Consider the following 17,896-nt stretch of genomic DNA (forward strand, 5'->3'; position numbering starts at 1 on the left):
TCCTTGGCCCTATGTAATGCACACCTCTCCATGACGGTGAGATAGAGGTTTGCGGCCTACCACGCGGTGTTCAAGTGATTCTAGCCCGGCCTTGTAGAGCCCAACTCTACTTACTGTTCGTCAGACATCTACACGGCACCAACTCAGCAGCTCGGCACCACGTTTGTCCATGCTCCGCACCTGTGAGTCATCGCTGGCGGCTTCATTGACGGATGTTTCTTTCCGGGACGCTATCTGCAAGGCATCTAGTTTGATCAGTCGTTGCTGAGAAGGCAATTGCCCACCTTCTGCAATATCTCCCTGGTTACTATATTCGAACACTGTGTACACTCACCTTTACCTTGGGAACACTTTACTGCATTTCTATTTGAACACTGTACATAGACACCTTTACCTACAACCATTTCAAGGAGTACCATTAGCCTGTTTAAGCCATTCAATCTTTTAATGCATCACTGTGCCTTATTTGATATAATCTAATGCCGCGTACACACGGTCGGACTTTCCGGCGGACTTGGTCCGGCGGACCAGAGTGTGCCGGACAATCCGCCCGTGTGTAGGCGCCAGCGGACTGTTCCGGTGGACTTTTTCCCCAAAGTCCGCCGGACCAAGATTTTAAACATGTTTAAAGTTTATCCGACGGACTCAGTTTCGGGCGGAAAGTCCGCTCGTCTGTGTGCTGGTCCGACGAAAAGTCCGCTAGTGTGTATGCTGGTCCGACGGACCAGATACGACGCGAGGGCAGGGTATTGCATCTCGCGCTCGCTGCAATAGGAAAAACAGATTTTCCTATTGCGGTGAGCGCGGGGCATACCAGGCCCTTAGGTCTGGTATGGATTATAAAGGGGAACCCCCTACACCGAAAACACGGCGTGGGGTCCCCCCTAAAATCCATACCAGACCCCAATCCGAGCACGCAGCCCGGCCGGTCAGAAAAGGGGGTGGGGACGAGCGAGTGCCCCCCCTCCTAAACCGTACCAGGCCGCATGCCCTCAACATGGGGGGGTGCTTTGGGGGAGGGGGGCGCCCTGCAGGGCCCCCCACCCCAAAGCACCTTGTCCCCATGTTGATGAGGACAAGGGCCTCTTCCCGACAACCCTGGCCATTGGTTGTCGGGGTCTGCGGGCGGGGGGCTTATCGGAATCCGGGAGCCCCCTTTAATAAGAGGGCCCCTAGATCCCGGCCCCCCACCCTATGTGAATGAGTATGGGGTACATGGTACCCCTACCCATTCACTTAGGGAAAAAGCGTCAATAATAAAACACACTACACAGGTTTTTAAAATAATTTATTAAACAGCTCCGGGGGGGTCTTCCTCCGGCTTCGGGGGTTCCTCCGGTTCCTCTTCTCCCGGCGTCCGGTTGGTTCTTCTCCGCTCTCTTCTCCCGGTGTTCCAGTTCTTCGGCCGGCTCCTCTGCTGTCTTCAGGTAGCTCTCTTGCCAGCAGAGGTCCGGGCTTCTGGGCTTCTGGGCTTCTTGGCTTCTTCCCTCTTCTCTTCTCCAGATGTTGACACGACGCTCTCTCCGGCTGGACTGCTCTCTGAGGGCTCCGTTGTGACTTATATAGGCGGATACCCCGCCCCCTAATGATGTCACAGTCCCTGGGCATGCTGGGACTGTGACGTTTTAGGGGGCGTGGTCACCGGGCGATGTTGACCATGCCCCCTAAAACGTCACAGTCCCAGCATGCCCAGGGACTGTGACATCATTAGGGGGCAGGGTCTCCGCCTATATAAGTCACAACGGAGCCCTCAGAGAGCAGTCCAGCCGGAGAGAGCGTCGTGTCAACATCTGGAGAAGAGAAGAGGGAAGAAGCCAAGAAGCCCAGAAGCCCGGACCTCTGCTGGCAGGAGAGCTACCTGAAGACAGCAGAGGAGCCGGCCGAAGAACTGGAACACCGGGAGAAGAGAGCGGAGAAGAACCAACCGGACGCCGGGAGAAGAGGAACCGGAGGAACCCCCGAAGCCGGAGGAAGACCCCCCCGGAGCTGTTTAATAAATTATTTTAAAAACCTGTGTAGTGTGTTTTATTATTGACGCTTTTTCCCTAAGTGAATGGGTAGGGGTACCATGTACCCCATACTCATTCACATAGGGTGGGGGGGCCGGGATCTGGGGGCCCTCTTTTTAAAGGGGGCTCCCGGATTCCGATAAGCCCCCCGCCCGCAGACCCCGACAACCAACGGCCAGGGTTGTCGGGAAGAGGCCCTTGTCCTCATCAACATGGGGACAAGGTGCTTTGGGGTGGGGGGCCCCGCAGGGCGCCCCCCTCCCCAAAGCACCCCCCATGTTGAGGGCATGCGGCCTGGTACGGTTTAGGAGGGGGGGTGCTCGCTCGTCCCCACCCCCTTTCCTGACCGGCCGGGCTGCATGCTCGAATCGGGGTCTGGTATGGATCTTTGGGGGGACCCCACGCCGTTTTTTCGGTGTAGGGGGTTCCCCTTTATAATCTATACCAGACCTAATGGCCTGGTATGCCCCACGACGGGGCTCGCAAGGTGTTAATCTTGCCGATAAAAGCGGCAAGATTGATTTCCTTTTCTAGTCCCGTCGCACATGAGTCACGTTCAAAATGAACGGACTTGTCCGTGTGTGGGCAAGTCCGTTCATTCTGAAAGTCCGCCGTAACTCCGGCGAAAGTCCGTCGGAAAGATGGGCGGACTTAGCCCGCCGGAAAAGTCCAGTCGTGTGTGGGCAAGTCCGTCCGTTTTAAAGTCCGGCGCACCTGGCAGACAAAGTCCGTCAGAAAGTGCGCCGGACCAAGTCCGCCGGAAAGTCCGACCGTGTGTACGCGGCATAATGAGCTCCAACTGCGAGTGAAGACTATCAGGCCTGCACCTCAGACTTTGCTGTTGTTACTATTTAAAGGGCCCTACACTATTTTTATCTGTCTGATCTCTGATTAGGATTTAAAGGTTGAATAGGCTGGCCTGGGGTTTCCCTCTAGAGTGTGACTATGTGCATTAAACACTTAACCTCTTATTGTCCTTTAGGTCAGGTTTCAGGTGGTATCTCATTGTGCATATATGTACTGTATATTGCATCTTCATACTGTTAACTGTTCTTAAGCTGTCTTTGGGAATTCCTCCACCGAGCCTACTTATTCAGAACTCCTTTCCTTGTGAATTAATACAACTGCTTACACCAGTAAAAGCCAAAGTAATATAAACATATTGATTTGTCTGACGTGTCCTTTAACCACTTCCCGCCTGCCCTATAGTGGATTGACGTCCGGGAAGTGGTTCCGTTATCCTGACTGGGCGTCATATGACGTCCAGCAGGATAACATGCCGCCACGCACCCGCGGGGGGCGCGCATCGTGGCGATCGGTGGAGCGGTGTGTCAGCCTGACACACCGCTCCACCGATCTTGGTAAAGAGCCTCCGGCGGAGGCTCTTTACCACGTGATCAGCCGTGTCTAATCACGGCTGATCACGCTGTCAATAGGAAAAGCCATTGATCGGCTTTTCCTCACTCGCGTCTGACAGAGGGGGGTCTGCGCTGATTGTTTATCAGTGCAGCCCCTCCCCCTCAGATCACCGCACTGGACCACCAGGGATCGCCACTAGGACCACAAGGAAGGGGCAACATGTGGATGGCCAGGTATGTACCCCATGGCCATCCACATGTGCCCAATGTGCCCAATCTGTGCCAATCAGTGCCCACAAATGGGCACTGTTTGGCACCATTAAGTTTCAGATCTGCCCAGCAATGCCCCCAATATGTTTTATCAGTGCCACCAATCAGTGTGTTCAGTGCCACCTGTCATTGCCCATCGGTGCCACCTGTCAGTGCCCATCAGTGCCCACCTATCAGTGCCCATAAGTGCCACCCATCAGTGCCACCCATAAGTACCCATCAGTGCCACCCATATGTACGAATCAGTGCCGCCTATGAGTGCCCATCAGTGCTGCCTATGAGTGCCCATCAGTGCCACCTATGAGTGCCCATCAGTGCCGCATACCAGTGCCACCTATCAGTGCCCATCATCAGTGCCTGTCAGTGCCACCTCATCAGTGCCACCTCATCGGTGCCCATCAGTGCCGCTGTATCAGTGCCCGTCAGTGCAGCCATATCAGTGCCCGTCATTGAAGAAGAAAACGTACTTATTTACAAAAAATTTTAACAGAAACAAAGAAAAACTTGGTTTTTTTTCAAAATTTTCGGTCTTTTTTTATTTGTTGCGCAAAAAATAAAAACCGCAGAGGTGATCAAATACCACCAAAAACAAGCTCTATTTGTGGAAACAAAATGATAAAAAATTAGTTTGGGTACAGTGTTGTATGACCGCGCAATTGTCATTCAAATTGCAACAGCGCTGAAAGCTGAAAATTGGCCTGGGCGGGAAGGGGTCTAAGTGCCCCATATTGAAGTGGTTAAAGGTGCTTGTGGAGAGATGTCTGAACCCAGAGTGTCATGTGGGTTGAAAGGTTCGCAGGGTCCGTGCTACACAGCTATTAGGTGGGGGGCGGATAGGTTTCTCTGAAGAGAAGCGTTTTCCGGGATCATCTAAAAGCAAGAAGAGTAGGAGATAGTCGGACAGATTGGTGTAGGGAGTTCCATAGGATAGGAGAGGCCCTGGAAATGTCCTGGAGGCGAGCATGGGAGGAGGTGATGAGGGAACTAGAGAGCAGGAGGTCTTGGGAGGAATGAAGAGAAGGATTTGGTTGGTATTTTGAGACTAGGTTAGTGATGTAGCTGGGGGCCGAGTTGTGGATGGCTTTGTAAGTTGTTGTTAGAATTTTGAATTTAATTTGTTGGATTAGTGGAAGCCAGTGGAGGGATTGGCAGAGAGGGGTGGAGGACACTGAATGGTTGGTAAGGTGGATGAGCCTGGCAGCAGCATTCATGATGGATTGAAGGGGGATAGCCTATGTAAAGGTAATGCCGTGAGGAGGGAGTTGTAGTAGTCCAGGCGAGAGATGACCAAGGAGTGGACTATGAGCTTTGTGATGTCATTGGTTAAGATGGGGCCTATTTTGGAGATGTTGCAGAGGTTGAGGTGGCAAGATTTAGAAAGTGTTCGGACATGGGGCCAAAAGCATAATTCAGAGTCTAGGGTTACACCTAGAACCTTGGCATGTGGGGACAGGCTGATAGTAGTGCTATTGATCTTGACAAAGAAATCAGGGGAAGGGGCACATGGGGGAGAAAAAAGCATGATCTCAGTTTTGGATAGATTGAGTTTGACTAGCAAAACTAGCAAAAATACCGGTCCCCCAGTTCCTGTAGATGAAGTGCCCATGACAACAGTGAGAGAAAGTGCGTGAAATAAGAAAGATTGCCATAAACAAACACATATACATCATGCATATGAAAACCCTGTGAGATTATACTCACCCTGATACATGCACAGATACATGCGGATACATGCAGATACGGATGGTCTAACAGTTCGGCCCGAACATTTACCTGTTTGCAGGGTGTTCTCTGGGTGTTCGCCCCGACGAGCACCCTGCAATGCACTGAATGCTGCACAGTGCATTCTGTGCCCTGATTAGGCAAAGCTTTGCCCAATCAGGGCACAGTGTAAGCTGGTTGTTAAAGAACAGGGCTGGGAAGCCAGCCGCCGCATCCTTAACAACCGATGAGTCATCAGCTGTCAATAGGTTTCCCTGCTGACAGCTGAATGAAAAAAAAAGTGCCGGTAAAAAAAATAAAGAAAAAAAAAACGACATGGGCCCCTCCCCCCAGTCCATACCAGGCCTTTTGGGTCTGGTATGGATTTTAAGGGGAACCCTATGCCAAAAAAAAAAAATGGTGTGGGGTCCCCCCAAAATCCACGCCAGACCCTTATCTTAGCATGCAGCCCAACAGGTCAGGAAAAGGGGAGGGGAAGAGCGAGCACCCCCCCTCCTTAACCATACCAGGCCACATGCCCTCAACATGGGGTGGTGGGTGCTTTGGGGCAGAGGGGGCTCTGTGCCCCCCATCCCAAAACACCTTGTCCCCATGTTGATGGGGACAAGGGCCTCTTCCCGACAACCCTGGGCTGTGCTTGTCGGGATCTGCGGGTGGGGGGCTTATCGGAATCTGGAAGATCACGGCCCCCCTCCCCTGTGTGAATAAAAAAAAAGTGTCCTTCGATGTAAATCCCCCATCAATTATGTCACCCAATGGACATGAAAAATAGAAAAAATGGAAAAGGCTTCCACCTTCATGGGAGGCTACCCGCCATATGCTCTCTCTTCGCTTTGACTGCTCTTATGTAGGCATGTGATGCCAGAAGGGGTGGGGTCACTTGGTTAAGTCACTGGGTGGCCCCGCCCCTTCTGGCATCACATGATGTCAGAAGGGGCGGGGTCACCAGGTTATGTAACCGGGTGGCCCCACCCCTTGTCTATATAAAGAGCTGTCAAAGCGAAGAGAGAGAATACGGATGGTAGCCTCCCATGGAGGCGGAAGCCTTTTCCATTTTTTCAGTTTTCAGGTCCATTGGGCATCAGGATTGATGGTGGATTTACATCGAGGGACACTTTTTGACAAATCCTTTATTAAAATATAACAAAAAAGTGTCCCTCGATGTAAATCCACCATCAATCCTGATGCCCAATGGACCTGAAAACTGAAAAAATGGAAAAGGCTTCCGCCTCCATGGGAGGCTACCATCCATATTCTCTCTCTTCGCTTTGACAGCTCTTTATATAGACAAGGGGTGGGGCCACCCGGTTACATAACCTGGTGACCCCGCCCCTTATGACATCATGTGATGCCAGAAGGGGCGGGGCCACCCAGTGACTTAACCAAGTGACCCCACCCCTTCTGGCATCACATGCCTACATAAGAGCAGTCAAAGCGAAGAGAGAGCATATGGCGGGTAGCCTCCCATGGAGGCAGAAGCCTTTTCCATTTTTTCAGTTTTCAGGTCCATTGGGCATCAGGATTGATGGTGGATTTACATCGAGGGACACTTTTTTGTTATATTTTAATAAAGGATTTGTCAAAAACAGTTTCCCGTTTTTCTTATTTTTGGCACTTTTTTTGGTGAATGGGTACGGGTATGATGTACCAGATATCCATTCATTGGGGGGGTGAGATCTGGGGGACTTCCAGATTCCGATAAGCCCGACAACCACAGTACTGTGTTGTCGGGAAGAGGCCCTTGTTCCCATCAATATCAACAAAGCACCCCCCCATGTTGAGGGCATTTTGCCTTTTTTTCTGACTTGCCAGGCTGCATGCTCGGATAAGGGTCTGGTATGGATTTTGGGGGGGACCACACGCACTCTGAAAAAAATATTTAAAAAATGAAAAAAAAAAAATAAACAACAAAACTGTAAATAATAATAGATAAAATAATTTTAAAAAAAACATTGACACCGTCCACTGCTCTCCTGACACTGTCCACCACCCCCCTCCCTCACCCCCAATCATTGTGAAAAACAAAAAATACAAAAATAAATTGTAAAAATAAATAAAATTATAAAAACAAATAAAAACAATTCTGACACTGACACCATCAACTGGCCCCCAAAAAGCATTTTGAAAAAATGAAAAAAAAAAAAAATAAAAAAATGAAATTGTAAAAAAATAAAAATAAAGAACTACTGGCACAGTCCACTGCACTACTGATACCGTCCACTGCCCTACTGACACCGTCCTGCACATACTACCTATTGCTGTGTGCTCCACACTCCTCTCCTGTACATACTTCCCACTCTGCAATGCACATTCTCTATTTAACATTACTGCCTTCTGCACTATGTAAGTCATCTCAGACTTTTAAGCCCTTTAAGCCATGCCCAATATGTAGTGCAATTTAAGCCATGCCCACATTTCACCGCGGTGGGGGCCCACATTTTATTCCAGAATTTTTGAGTGCAGGGGCACCGCTCTCAGTGCACAGCAGTCAGGGGGGACAGCAGAAGGAAAGGGAACTTCCAGGCGTGAGAAGCTCCGGGTCTCCCCACGTACAGGCAGGCAGATGGTGCATCCCAGTGAGCAGGGTTTCCAGGCTGCAGGTGGAGCACAAAGCAGCTGCAGCAGCTGGGGGTTGTCCCTGAAGCCTGTGACCATCCATTTAGTTCACGGAATGGCAGGGGGTCGAAGCCTAGAGGTCAACTTACTCATGAGGACTGCAGTGGGAGGGGCTGGAGGAGACCCCGTCTCCTCATCTCGGCATAGGTGTCACTGCTGGCAGACACCACAGAGTCGAAGACAGTGTCACAGTGAGTACAGCTGCCACTGACCCCCCTCCAGGCACTGTCACTGACCCCCTTCCAAGCACTGCCACTGACCCCCCTCCAGGCACTGGCAGTGACGCCACCCCCAGCACTGCAACTGACCCCCCTCCCAGCACTGCCACTGACCCCCCCTCCTATAACTGCCACTGACCCCCTCCCAGCACTGCCACTGACCCCTCTCCCAGCATTGCCACTGACCCCTCTCCCAGCACTGCCACTGACCCCCCCCTCCCAGCATTGCCACTGACCCCCCCCTCCCAGCACTGCCACTGACCCCCCCTCCCAGCACTACCACTGACCCCTCTCCCAGCACTGCCACTGACCCCCTCCCAGCACTACCACTGACCCCTTTCCCAGCACTGCCACTGACCCCCCACAAGCACTGCCACTGACCGCCCTCCCAGCACTGCCACTGACCCCTCTCCCAACACTGCCACTGAACCCCTTCCAGCACTACCACTGACCCCCCTCCCAGCCCTGCCACTGACCCCCTTCCCAGCATTGCCACTGACCCCCTTCCCAGCACTGCCACTGACCCCTCTCCCAGCACTGCCACTGAACCCTTTCCAGCACTACCACTAATCCCCTTCCCAGCACTGCCACTGACCCCCCTCCCAGCACTGCCACTGACCCCTCTTCTGGCACTGCCACTGACCCCTCTCCCGGCACTGCCACTGACCCCCTCCCGGCACTGCCACTGACCCCCTCCCAGCACTGCCACTGACCCCTCTCCCAGCACTGCCACTGACCCCTTTCCCAGCACTGCCACTGACCCCTTTCCCAGCACTACCACTGACCCCCCTCCCAGCCCTGCCACTGGCCCCCTTCCCAGAATTGCCACTGACCCCCCACCAGCACTGCCACTGACCCCCCTCTCAGCACTGCCACTGACCCCCTCCCAGCACTACCACTGACCCCTCTCCCAGCACTGCCACTGAACCCCTTCCAGCACTACCACTGACCCCCCTCCCAGCCCTGCCACTGACCCTCCTCCCAGCTTTGCCACTGACCCTCCTCCCAGCACTGCCACTGACCCCCTCCCAGCACTGCCACTGATCCCCCTCCCAGCACTGCCACTGACCCCCCTCTCAGCACTGCCACTGACCACTCTCCCAGCACTGCCACTGAACCCCTTCCAGCACTACCACTAACCCCCTTCCCAGCACTGCCACTGACCCCTCTCCCGGCACTGCCACTGACCCCCTCCAGACACTGCCACTGACCCCCCTCCCAGCACTGCCACTGAATCCCTTCAAGCACTACCACTGACCCCCCTCCCAGCACTGCCACTGACCCCCCTTCCAGCACTGCTACTGACCCCCCTTCCAGCACTGATACTGACCCCCCTTCCAGCACTGCTACTGACCCCTCTCCCAGCACTGCCACTGACCCCTCTCCCAGCACTGCCACTGACCCCCCACCAGCACTGCCACTGAACCCCTTCCAGCACTACCACTGACCCCCCTCCCAGCCCTGCCACTGACCCCCTTCCCAGCATTGCCACTGACCCCCTTCCCAGAACTACCACTGACCCCCCTCCCAGCACTGCCACTGACCCCCCTTCCAGCACTGCTACTGACCCCCTTCCAGCACTGATACTGACCCCCCTTCCAGGTCTGCCACTGACCCCCCTCCCAGCACTGCCACTGACCCCCCCTCCCAGCACTGCTACTGACCCCCCTTCCAGCACTGTTACTGACCCCTCTCTCAGCACTGCCACTGACCCCTCTCCCAGCACTGCCACTGACCCCCCACCAGCACTGCCACTGAACCCCTTCCAGCACTACCACTGACCCCCCTCCCAGCCCTGCCACTGACCCCCTTCCCAGCATTGCCACTGACCCCCTTCCCAGCATTGCCACTGACCCCCCTCCCAGCACTGCCCCCTCTCCCAGCACTGCCACTGAACCCTTTCCAGCACTACCACTAATCCCCTTCCCAGCACTGCCACTGACCCCCCTCCCGGCACTGCCACTGACCCCTCTTCCGGCACTGCCACTGACCCCTCTCCCAGCACTGCCACTGAACCCCTTTCCCAGCACTGCCACTGACCCCTTTCCCAGCACTGCCACTGAACCCCTTCCAGCACTACCACTGAACCCCCTCCCAACCCTGCCACTGACCCCCTTCCCAGAATTGCCACTGACCCACCACCAGCACTGCCACTGACCCCCCTCTCAGCACTGCCACTGACCCCCTCCCAGCACTACCACTGACCCCTCTCCCAGCACTGCCACTGAACCCCTTCCAGCACTACCACTGACCCCCCTCCCAGCCCTGCCACTGACCCCCTTCCGAGCATTGCCACTGACCCTCCCCCCAGCACTGCCACTGACCCCCTCCCAGCACTGCCACTGATCCCCCTCCCAGCACTGCCACTGACCCCCCTCTCAGCACTGCCACTGACCCCTCTCCCAGCACTGCCACTGAAACCTTCCAGCACTACCACTAACCCCCTTCCCAGCACTGCCACTGACCCCTCTCCCGGAACTGCCACTGACCCCCTCCAGACACTGGCACTGACCCCCCTCCCAGCACTGCCACTGAATCCCTTCCAGCACTACCACTGACCCCCTCCCAGCACTGCCACTGACCCCCCTTCCAGCACTGCTACTGACCCCCCTTCCAGCACTGATACTGACCCCCCTTCCAGCACTGCCACTGACCCCCCTTCCAGCACTGCCACTGACCCCCCCTCCCAGCACTGCTACTGACCCCCCTTCCAGCACTGCTACTGACCCCTCTCCCAGCACTGCCACTGACCCCTCTCCCAGCACTGCCACTGACCCCTCTCCCAGCACTGCCACTGACCCCCCCTCCCAGCATTGCCACTGACCCCCCTCCCAGCACTGCCACTGACCCCCTCCCAGCACTACCACTGACCCCTCTCCCAGCACTGCCACTGAACCCCTTCCAGCACTACCACTGACCCCCTTCCCAGCATTGCCACTGACCCTCCTCCCAGCACTGCCACTGATCCCCCTCCCAGCACTGCCACTGACCCCTCTCCCAGCACTGCCACTGACCCCCTTCCAGCACTACCACTAACCCCCTTCCCAGCACTGCCACTGACCCCTCTCCCGGCACTGCCACTGACCCCCCCCTCCCAGCATTGCCACTGACCCCCCCTCCCAGCACTGCCACTGACCCCCTCCCAGCACTACCACTGACCCCTCTCCCAGCACTACCACTGACCCCTTTCCCAGCACTGCCACTGAACCCCTTCCAGCACTGCCACTGAATCCCCTCCAGCACTACCACTGACCCCCTCCCAGCCCTGCTACTGACCCCCTTCCCAGCATTGCCACTGACCCCCACCAGCGCTGCCACTGACCCCCCTCCCAGCACTGCCACTGACCCCTCTCCCAGCACTGCCACTGACCCCTTTCCCAGCACTGCCACTGACCCCTTTCCCAGCACTGCCACTGACCCCTTTCCCAGCACTGCCACTGAACCCCTTCCAGCACTACCACTGACCCCCCTCCCAGCCCTGCCACTGAACCCCTTCCCAGAATTGCCACTGACCCCCCTCCCAGCACTGCCACTGACCCCCTCCCAGCACTACCACTGACCCCTCTCCCAGCACTGCAACTGAACCCCTTCCAGCACTACCACTGACCCCCCTCCCAGCCCTGCTACTGACCCCCTTCCCAGCATTGCCTCTGACCCTCCTCCCAGCACTGCCACTGACCCCCTCCCAGCACTGCCACTGATCCCCCTCCCAGCACTGCCACTGACCCCCCTCTCGGCACTGCCACTGACCCCTCTCCCAGCACTGCCACTGAACCCCTTCCAGCACTACCACTAACCCCCTTCCCAGCACTGCCACTGACCCCTCTCCCGGCACTGCCACAGACCCCCTCCCGACACTGCCACTGACCCCCCTTCCAGCACTGCTACTGACCCCCCTTCCAGCACTGCTACTGACCCCCCTTCCAGCACTGCCACTGACCCCCCTCCCAGCACTTCCACTGACCCCCCCTCCCAGCACTGCCACTGACCCCCCCCTCCGAGCACTGCTACTGACCCCCCTTCCAGCACTGCTACTGACCCCTCTCCCAGCACTGCCACTGACCCCTCTCCCAGCACTGCCAATGACCCCTCTCCCAGCACTGCCACTGACCCCCCACCAGCACTGCCACTGACCCCCCTCCCAGGACTGCCACTGAACCCCTCCCAGCACTACCACTGACCCCTCTCCCAGCACTGCCACTGAACCCCTTCCAGCACTACCACTGACCCCCCTCCCAGCCCTGCCACTGACCCCCTTGCCAGCATTGCCACTGACCCCCTTCCCAGCATTGCCACTGACCCCCCTCCCAGCACTGCCACTGACCCCTTTCCCAGCACTGCCACTGACCCCCCACCAGCACTGCCACTGACCCCCTCCCAGCACTGCCACTGACCCCCTCCCAGCACTGCCACTGACCCCTCTCCCAGCACTGCCACTGACCCCTTTCCCAGCACTGCCACTGACCCCTTTCCCAGCACTGCCACTGAACCCCTTCCAGCACTACCACTGACCCCTCTCCCAGCCCTGCCACTGACCCCCTTCCCAGAATTGCCACTGACCCCCCACCAGCACTGCCACTGACCCCCCTCCCAGCACTGCCACTGACCCCCTCCCAGCACTACCACTGACCCCTCTCCCAGCACTGCCACTGAACCCCTTCCAGCACTACCACTGACCCCCCTCCCAGCCCTGCCACTGACCCCCTTCCCAGCATTGCCACTGACCCTCCTCCCAGCACTGCCACTGACCCCCTCCCAGCACTGCCACTGATCCCCCTCCCAGCACTGCCACTGACCCCCCTCTCAGCACTGCCAGTGACCCCTCTCCCAGCACTGCCACTGAACCCCTTCCAGCACTACCACTAACCCTCCTCCCAGCACTGCCACTGATCCCCCTCCCAGCACTGCCACTGATCCCCCTCCCAGCACTGCCACTGACCCCCCTCTCAGCACTGCCAGTGACCCCTCTCCCGGCACTGCCACTGACCCCCTCCAGACACTGGCACTGACCCCCCTCCCAGCACTGCCACTGAATCCCTTCCAGCACTACCACTGACCCCCCTCCCAGCACTGCCACTGACCCCCCTTCCAGCACTGCTACTGACCCCCCTTTCAGCACTGATACTGACTCCTCTTCCAGCACTGCCACTGACCCCCCTTCCAGCACTGCCACTGACCCCCCTCCAGGCACTGGCAGTGACCCCGCCGCCAGCACTGCCACTGACCCCCCTCCCAACACTGCCCATGATCTCCCTCCTAGCACTGCCACTGACCCCCTCCCAGCACTGCCACTGACCCCTCTCCCAGCACTGCCACTGACCCCTCTCCCAGCACTGCCACTGACCCCTCTCCCAGCACTGCCACTGACCCCCTCCCAGAACTACCACTGACCCCTCTCGCAGCACTGCCACTGAACCCTCTCCCGGCACTGCCACTGACCTCCTCCAGACACTGGCACTGACCCCCCTCCCAGCACTGCCACTGAATCCCTTCCAGCACTACCACTGACCCCCCCTCCCAGCACTGCCACTGACCCCCCTTCCAGCACTGCTACTGACCCCCCTTCCAGCACTGATACTGACCCCCCTTCCAGCACTGATACTGACCCCCCTTCCAGCACTGCCACTGACCCCCCGTCCAGCACTGCCACTGACCCCCCTCCCAGCACTGCCACTGACGCCCCCCTCCCAGCACTGCTACTGACCCCCCTTCCAGCACTGCTACTGACCCCTCTCCCAGCACTGCCACTGACCCCTCTCCCAGCACTGCCACTGACCCCCTTCCAGCACTGGCACTGATCCCCCCCTCTAAGGACTGCCGCTGATTCCCCCCAGCACTGCCACTGATCCCACCCCCCCTCAGCACTGCCACTGATCCCCCCAGCACTGCCACTGATCCCATTCCCCCACAGCACTGCCACTGATCGCATTCCCCCACCAGCACTGCCACTGACTAATCTCACCCCCCAATCAGCATTGTCACTGAGTCGAAGACAGTGTCACAGTGAGTACAACTGCCACTGACCCCCCTCCAGGCACTGCCACTGACCCCCTTCCCAGCACTGCCACTGACCCCCCTCCAGGCACTGGCAGTGACCCCGCCCCCAGCACTGCCACTGACCCCCCTCCCAACACTGCCCATGATCTCCCTCCTAGCACTGCCACTGACCCCCTCCCAGCACTGCCAGTGACCCCTCTCCCAGGACTGCCACTGACCCCCTCCCAGCACTACCACTGACCCCTCTCCCAGCACTGCCACTGAACCCCTTCCAGCACTACCACTGACCCCCCTCCCAGCCCTGCCACTAACCCCCTTCCCAGCATTGCCATTGACACTTTGGGCCCAATTTGGACATTTTCACTTAGGGGTGTACTCACTTTTGTTGCCAGCGGTTTAGACAATAATGGCTGTGTGTTTGAGTTATTTTGAGGGGACAGCAAATTTACACTGTTATACAAGCTGTACACTCACTACTTTACATTGTAGCAAAGTTTCATTTCTTCAGTGTTGTCACATGAAAAGATAGAATAAAATATTTACAAAAATGTGAGAGGTGTATTCACTTTTGTGAGATACTGTATGACTGCAAAATTTGTAGGGATGGTGGAAACACCTCCTATGGATATTTGGCAGTGGACGGTGTCAGTAGGGCAGCGGGGGGTGTCCACTGCTTATCAGTGCAGCCTATCAGTCCACATATGCGTAGCCTCATCAGTGCAGCCTCATCAGTGCCCATAAGTGCAGCCTCATCAGTGCCGCCTTAGTGCAGCCTCATCAACGCCCACAAGTGCAGTCTCATAACTGCAGCTTATCTGTGCCCATCAGGGCTGTCTTATCAGTGCAGCCTCATCAATGTCCATCAGTGCTGCCTTAGTGCAGCCTCATCAGTGACACCAGTGCAGCTTATCAGTGCCCATAAAAGCAACCTTATCAGTGCCCCTCAGTGCAGCCTATCTGTGCCCATCAGTGCAACCAGTGCCCAAGCTGTCTCATCTGTGTCCACAGGGGCAACCTGTCTGTGCCCATATGTGCTGTCTCATTTGTGCCCACCAGTGAAGCCTATTTGTGCCCATAAGTGTTGTCTAATCTGTGCCCACCAGTGCAGCCTATCTGTGCCCATAATTGCTGTCTCATCAGTGCCCATTTGTGAGTGCCTATAAGTGCTGTCTCATCAGTGCAAATCTGTGCCCATAAGGGCTGTCTCATCAGTGCCCATCTGTGCCCATAAGGGCTGTCGCATCAGTGCCCATCTGTGCCCATAAGGGCTGTCTCATCTCTGCCCATCAGTGCCAATAAGTGCCGTCTCATCAGTGCCCATTTGTGCAGCATGGATCCTTAGGAGAAACCGGTTGGTTGACAGAGCGGGAATCTCGGGCTGTGACAGATCTTGTATATGAAACGCACCGCTCACCATACAGTCCCGCCTCCCAGGTCGGCATTGTGAAAGACAGCACACTGGTCCAATGCCGGTCCGGGAGTTCTTTCTTATTTCACACACTTTCTCTCACTGTTGTCATGGGCAATTCATCTACAGGAGCTGGGGGACCAGTATTTTTTGCTAGCTGGCCTTCTTCATGGAGGTTCATTGCAAATTTTTTTCTGCTTTAAAGTTTTCAGTGTCTGCGCACATTTTCATACTGTGCTTCCTGGTGCCATTCCAGGGGATTGCCTTTGCAATGTCTGGCCTCCCTCCCCTCCACATCTCCCCGGGTGAAATATGTGGACCATTGAGTGGTTTTATCCAACTGTCTTATTTATTCTTTTTTGAAAGACCCGTGAATTCATTTAAATCTACTACACCACTGAACATGTGTGGAGAGCCATAGAACTATTCTACCAATTTGTAAGTCAGATTTTCTTTCTCTCCCCACATTTTATTTTTTTTCACTTTTTTTCCCCCCTCTTAACAAGTTTGTCTCTAATTTCAGTTACCCATATGTACTTCACCTGAGGAAGCGAGAGTTATCTTGTGAAACGCGTAGAGAATCAGTACTTAAGGATTCACCCCATGGAATTTTTATTCTGATTTTAGTAACAATGGCTATTTGTGTACATATACTTTGTAATTGTATGTGCTATAAATATTTTTAAATGTATGAAGTATTTGTTCTATGTCATAATACATTTTTGTACATTTTAGAATTCTTGGTTGCGCCTCGTCAAAACCCTGTGGGCAGTTTTCTTTTGTGTATGTATATTTTGGGACCCCATAGTTGGTGTCAGTGGGAGGAATAATGCCCCATCATTGGTGTCAGTGGGAGGACTAGTGTCCCAACATTGGTGTCAGTGGGAGGAATAGAGCCCCATCATTGGTGTCAATGAGAGGAATAGTGCCCCATAGTTTGTGTCAGTGGGAGGAATAGTGCCACATCATTGGTGTCAGCGAGGGGAATAGTGCCCCAAGGACTGGAAAAAGGTTAGCAAAGACACATATCTGGCCCCAGTTTGGAGACCACTGAGGTAGGCAATACTTATCTGAGGCAGAGATTGCTCATTGCTCAAGAAAACCCCTAGAAAACTCTGTAGGGACCTTCAAGGAACTCCTAGCAACCTCTGGAGGGGCCCTCAAGTAACCCCTCGCAACCTCTGGAGGGGCCCTCAAGGAACCACTAACAATCTCTGGAGGAACCCCTAGCAACTTCTGGAGGAACCCTAGGGTTCCATGGAAACCTGGTTGAGAAACCCTGGTCCATCAAGTTAGGAAATTCTGATCCACAACTGATATCTTTATAATTAAAATGAACTGACACCTAACGGAGACCCATACAAAGAAAACACAGGGCTTTCATTGCTGAACTCTACAATACATATGGAGATCAGGAGTTCTAATTTCATTGGGATTTCATTGTTTTCATGTTTAATTAGAAGGCATTAAAGGCCAGAGACAGCCAGGCAACTAAGTTTCAGAGGGTGGTCCGCATAGCAGCCTCCCCGTTTCTCTCAGTACCAGTAAGCTCAGTGTTGGATGATGGAGAGATGTAGGCATTGTGACAAGTAGCTGCCACCCCTCTCAAAAGCACTGGGAAAAGCCTGCCGAATCTTCTTGCAATGCAGCACACAGAATCCAGTTTAAAGGTAAGTTGTGATTTTTCCTTGGTGGCTTTATTAGCCATTCACTGCTACTGAGGTTTATGTTTATACAATCAGTTCAGTTCTTACCTCCGGGCTCGGGAGTACAGCACTGAGCCACAACCAGGAACCCGAACATAAGTAGGGCCACAAGGAGAGTCATTCTGGAGAGGACAAAGAAAAATGGGGTATTACAATGAGCAAGACTTCATGTGAAAGAAAATAGACAAAAAGAACAATAAGGACAATAGACACACCAAGAGAGGACATACAGTATACTACAAATTGTGATGTAGCACCCTGATGTTTAGGCAGGGATGCTGTTAGATTTAGTTGCCAGGCCGTAGTTGCCTCGGCCAATTGTTAGGAGATCAAATGATTTCACCCTAATTCTGGAATTGCTGCACTTCTCTCTTCTGTCGCTAGGTGGCCGGGTACCTGGTGACATTAGCTAAGATAAGGGCATTGCAAGGACAGATTAGAAATGAATGGGGTGTCTCAGCCAATGGGCAGGGATTTTCTTGAATCCCTTGGCCTGCTGGGAGAGTCTATTTATTTGGGTTGGGTCAGGTGATCAGGGTTCTGTGCCACCTTGACGGCTGTCTGGGTGGACGTGTGTTGTGCTGCCCCAGGT

At 55.0% G+C, this 17,896-nt stretch overlaps 1 protein-coding gene across 1 annotated transcript in view; it reads right to left on the reverse strand.

Moving 5' to 3' along the window:
• Window positions 1-17,425, reverse strand: part of LOC141146120 (uncharacterized) — a 213,305-nt gene extending 195,880 nt beyond the window's left edge. Inside the window, exon 1 of the mRNA XM_073632874.1 lies at window positions 17,353-17,425. Within this exon, the coding sequence (XP_073488975.1) occupies window positions 17,353-17,425 (73 nt within the window). The remainder of the gene's footprint in view (window positions 1-17,352) is intronic.
• Window positions 17,426-17,896: the final 471 nt, after the last annotated feature.

The sequence above is a fragment of the Aquarana catesbeiana genome, linkage group LG05, assembly GCF_042186555.1.
Source record: "Aquarana catesbeiana isolate 2022-GZ linkage group LG05, ASM4218655v1, whole genome shotgun sequence".
NCBI lineage: Eukaryota > Metazoa > Chordata > Amphibia > Anura > Ranidae > Aquarana > Aquarana catesbeiana.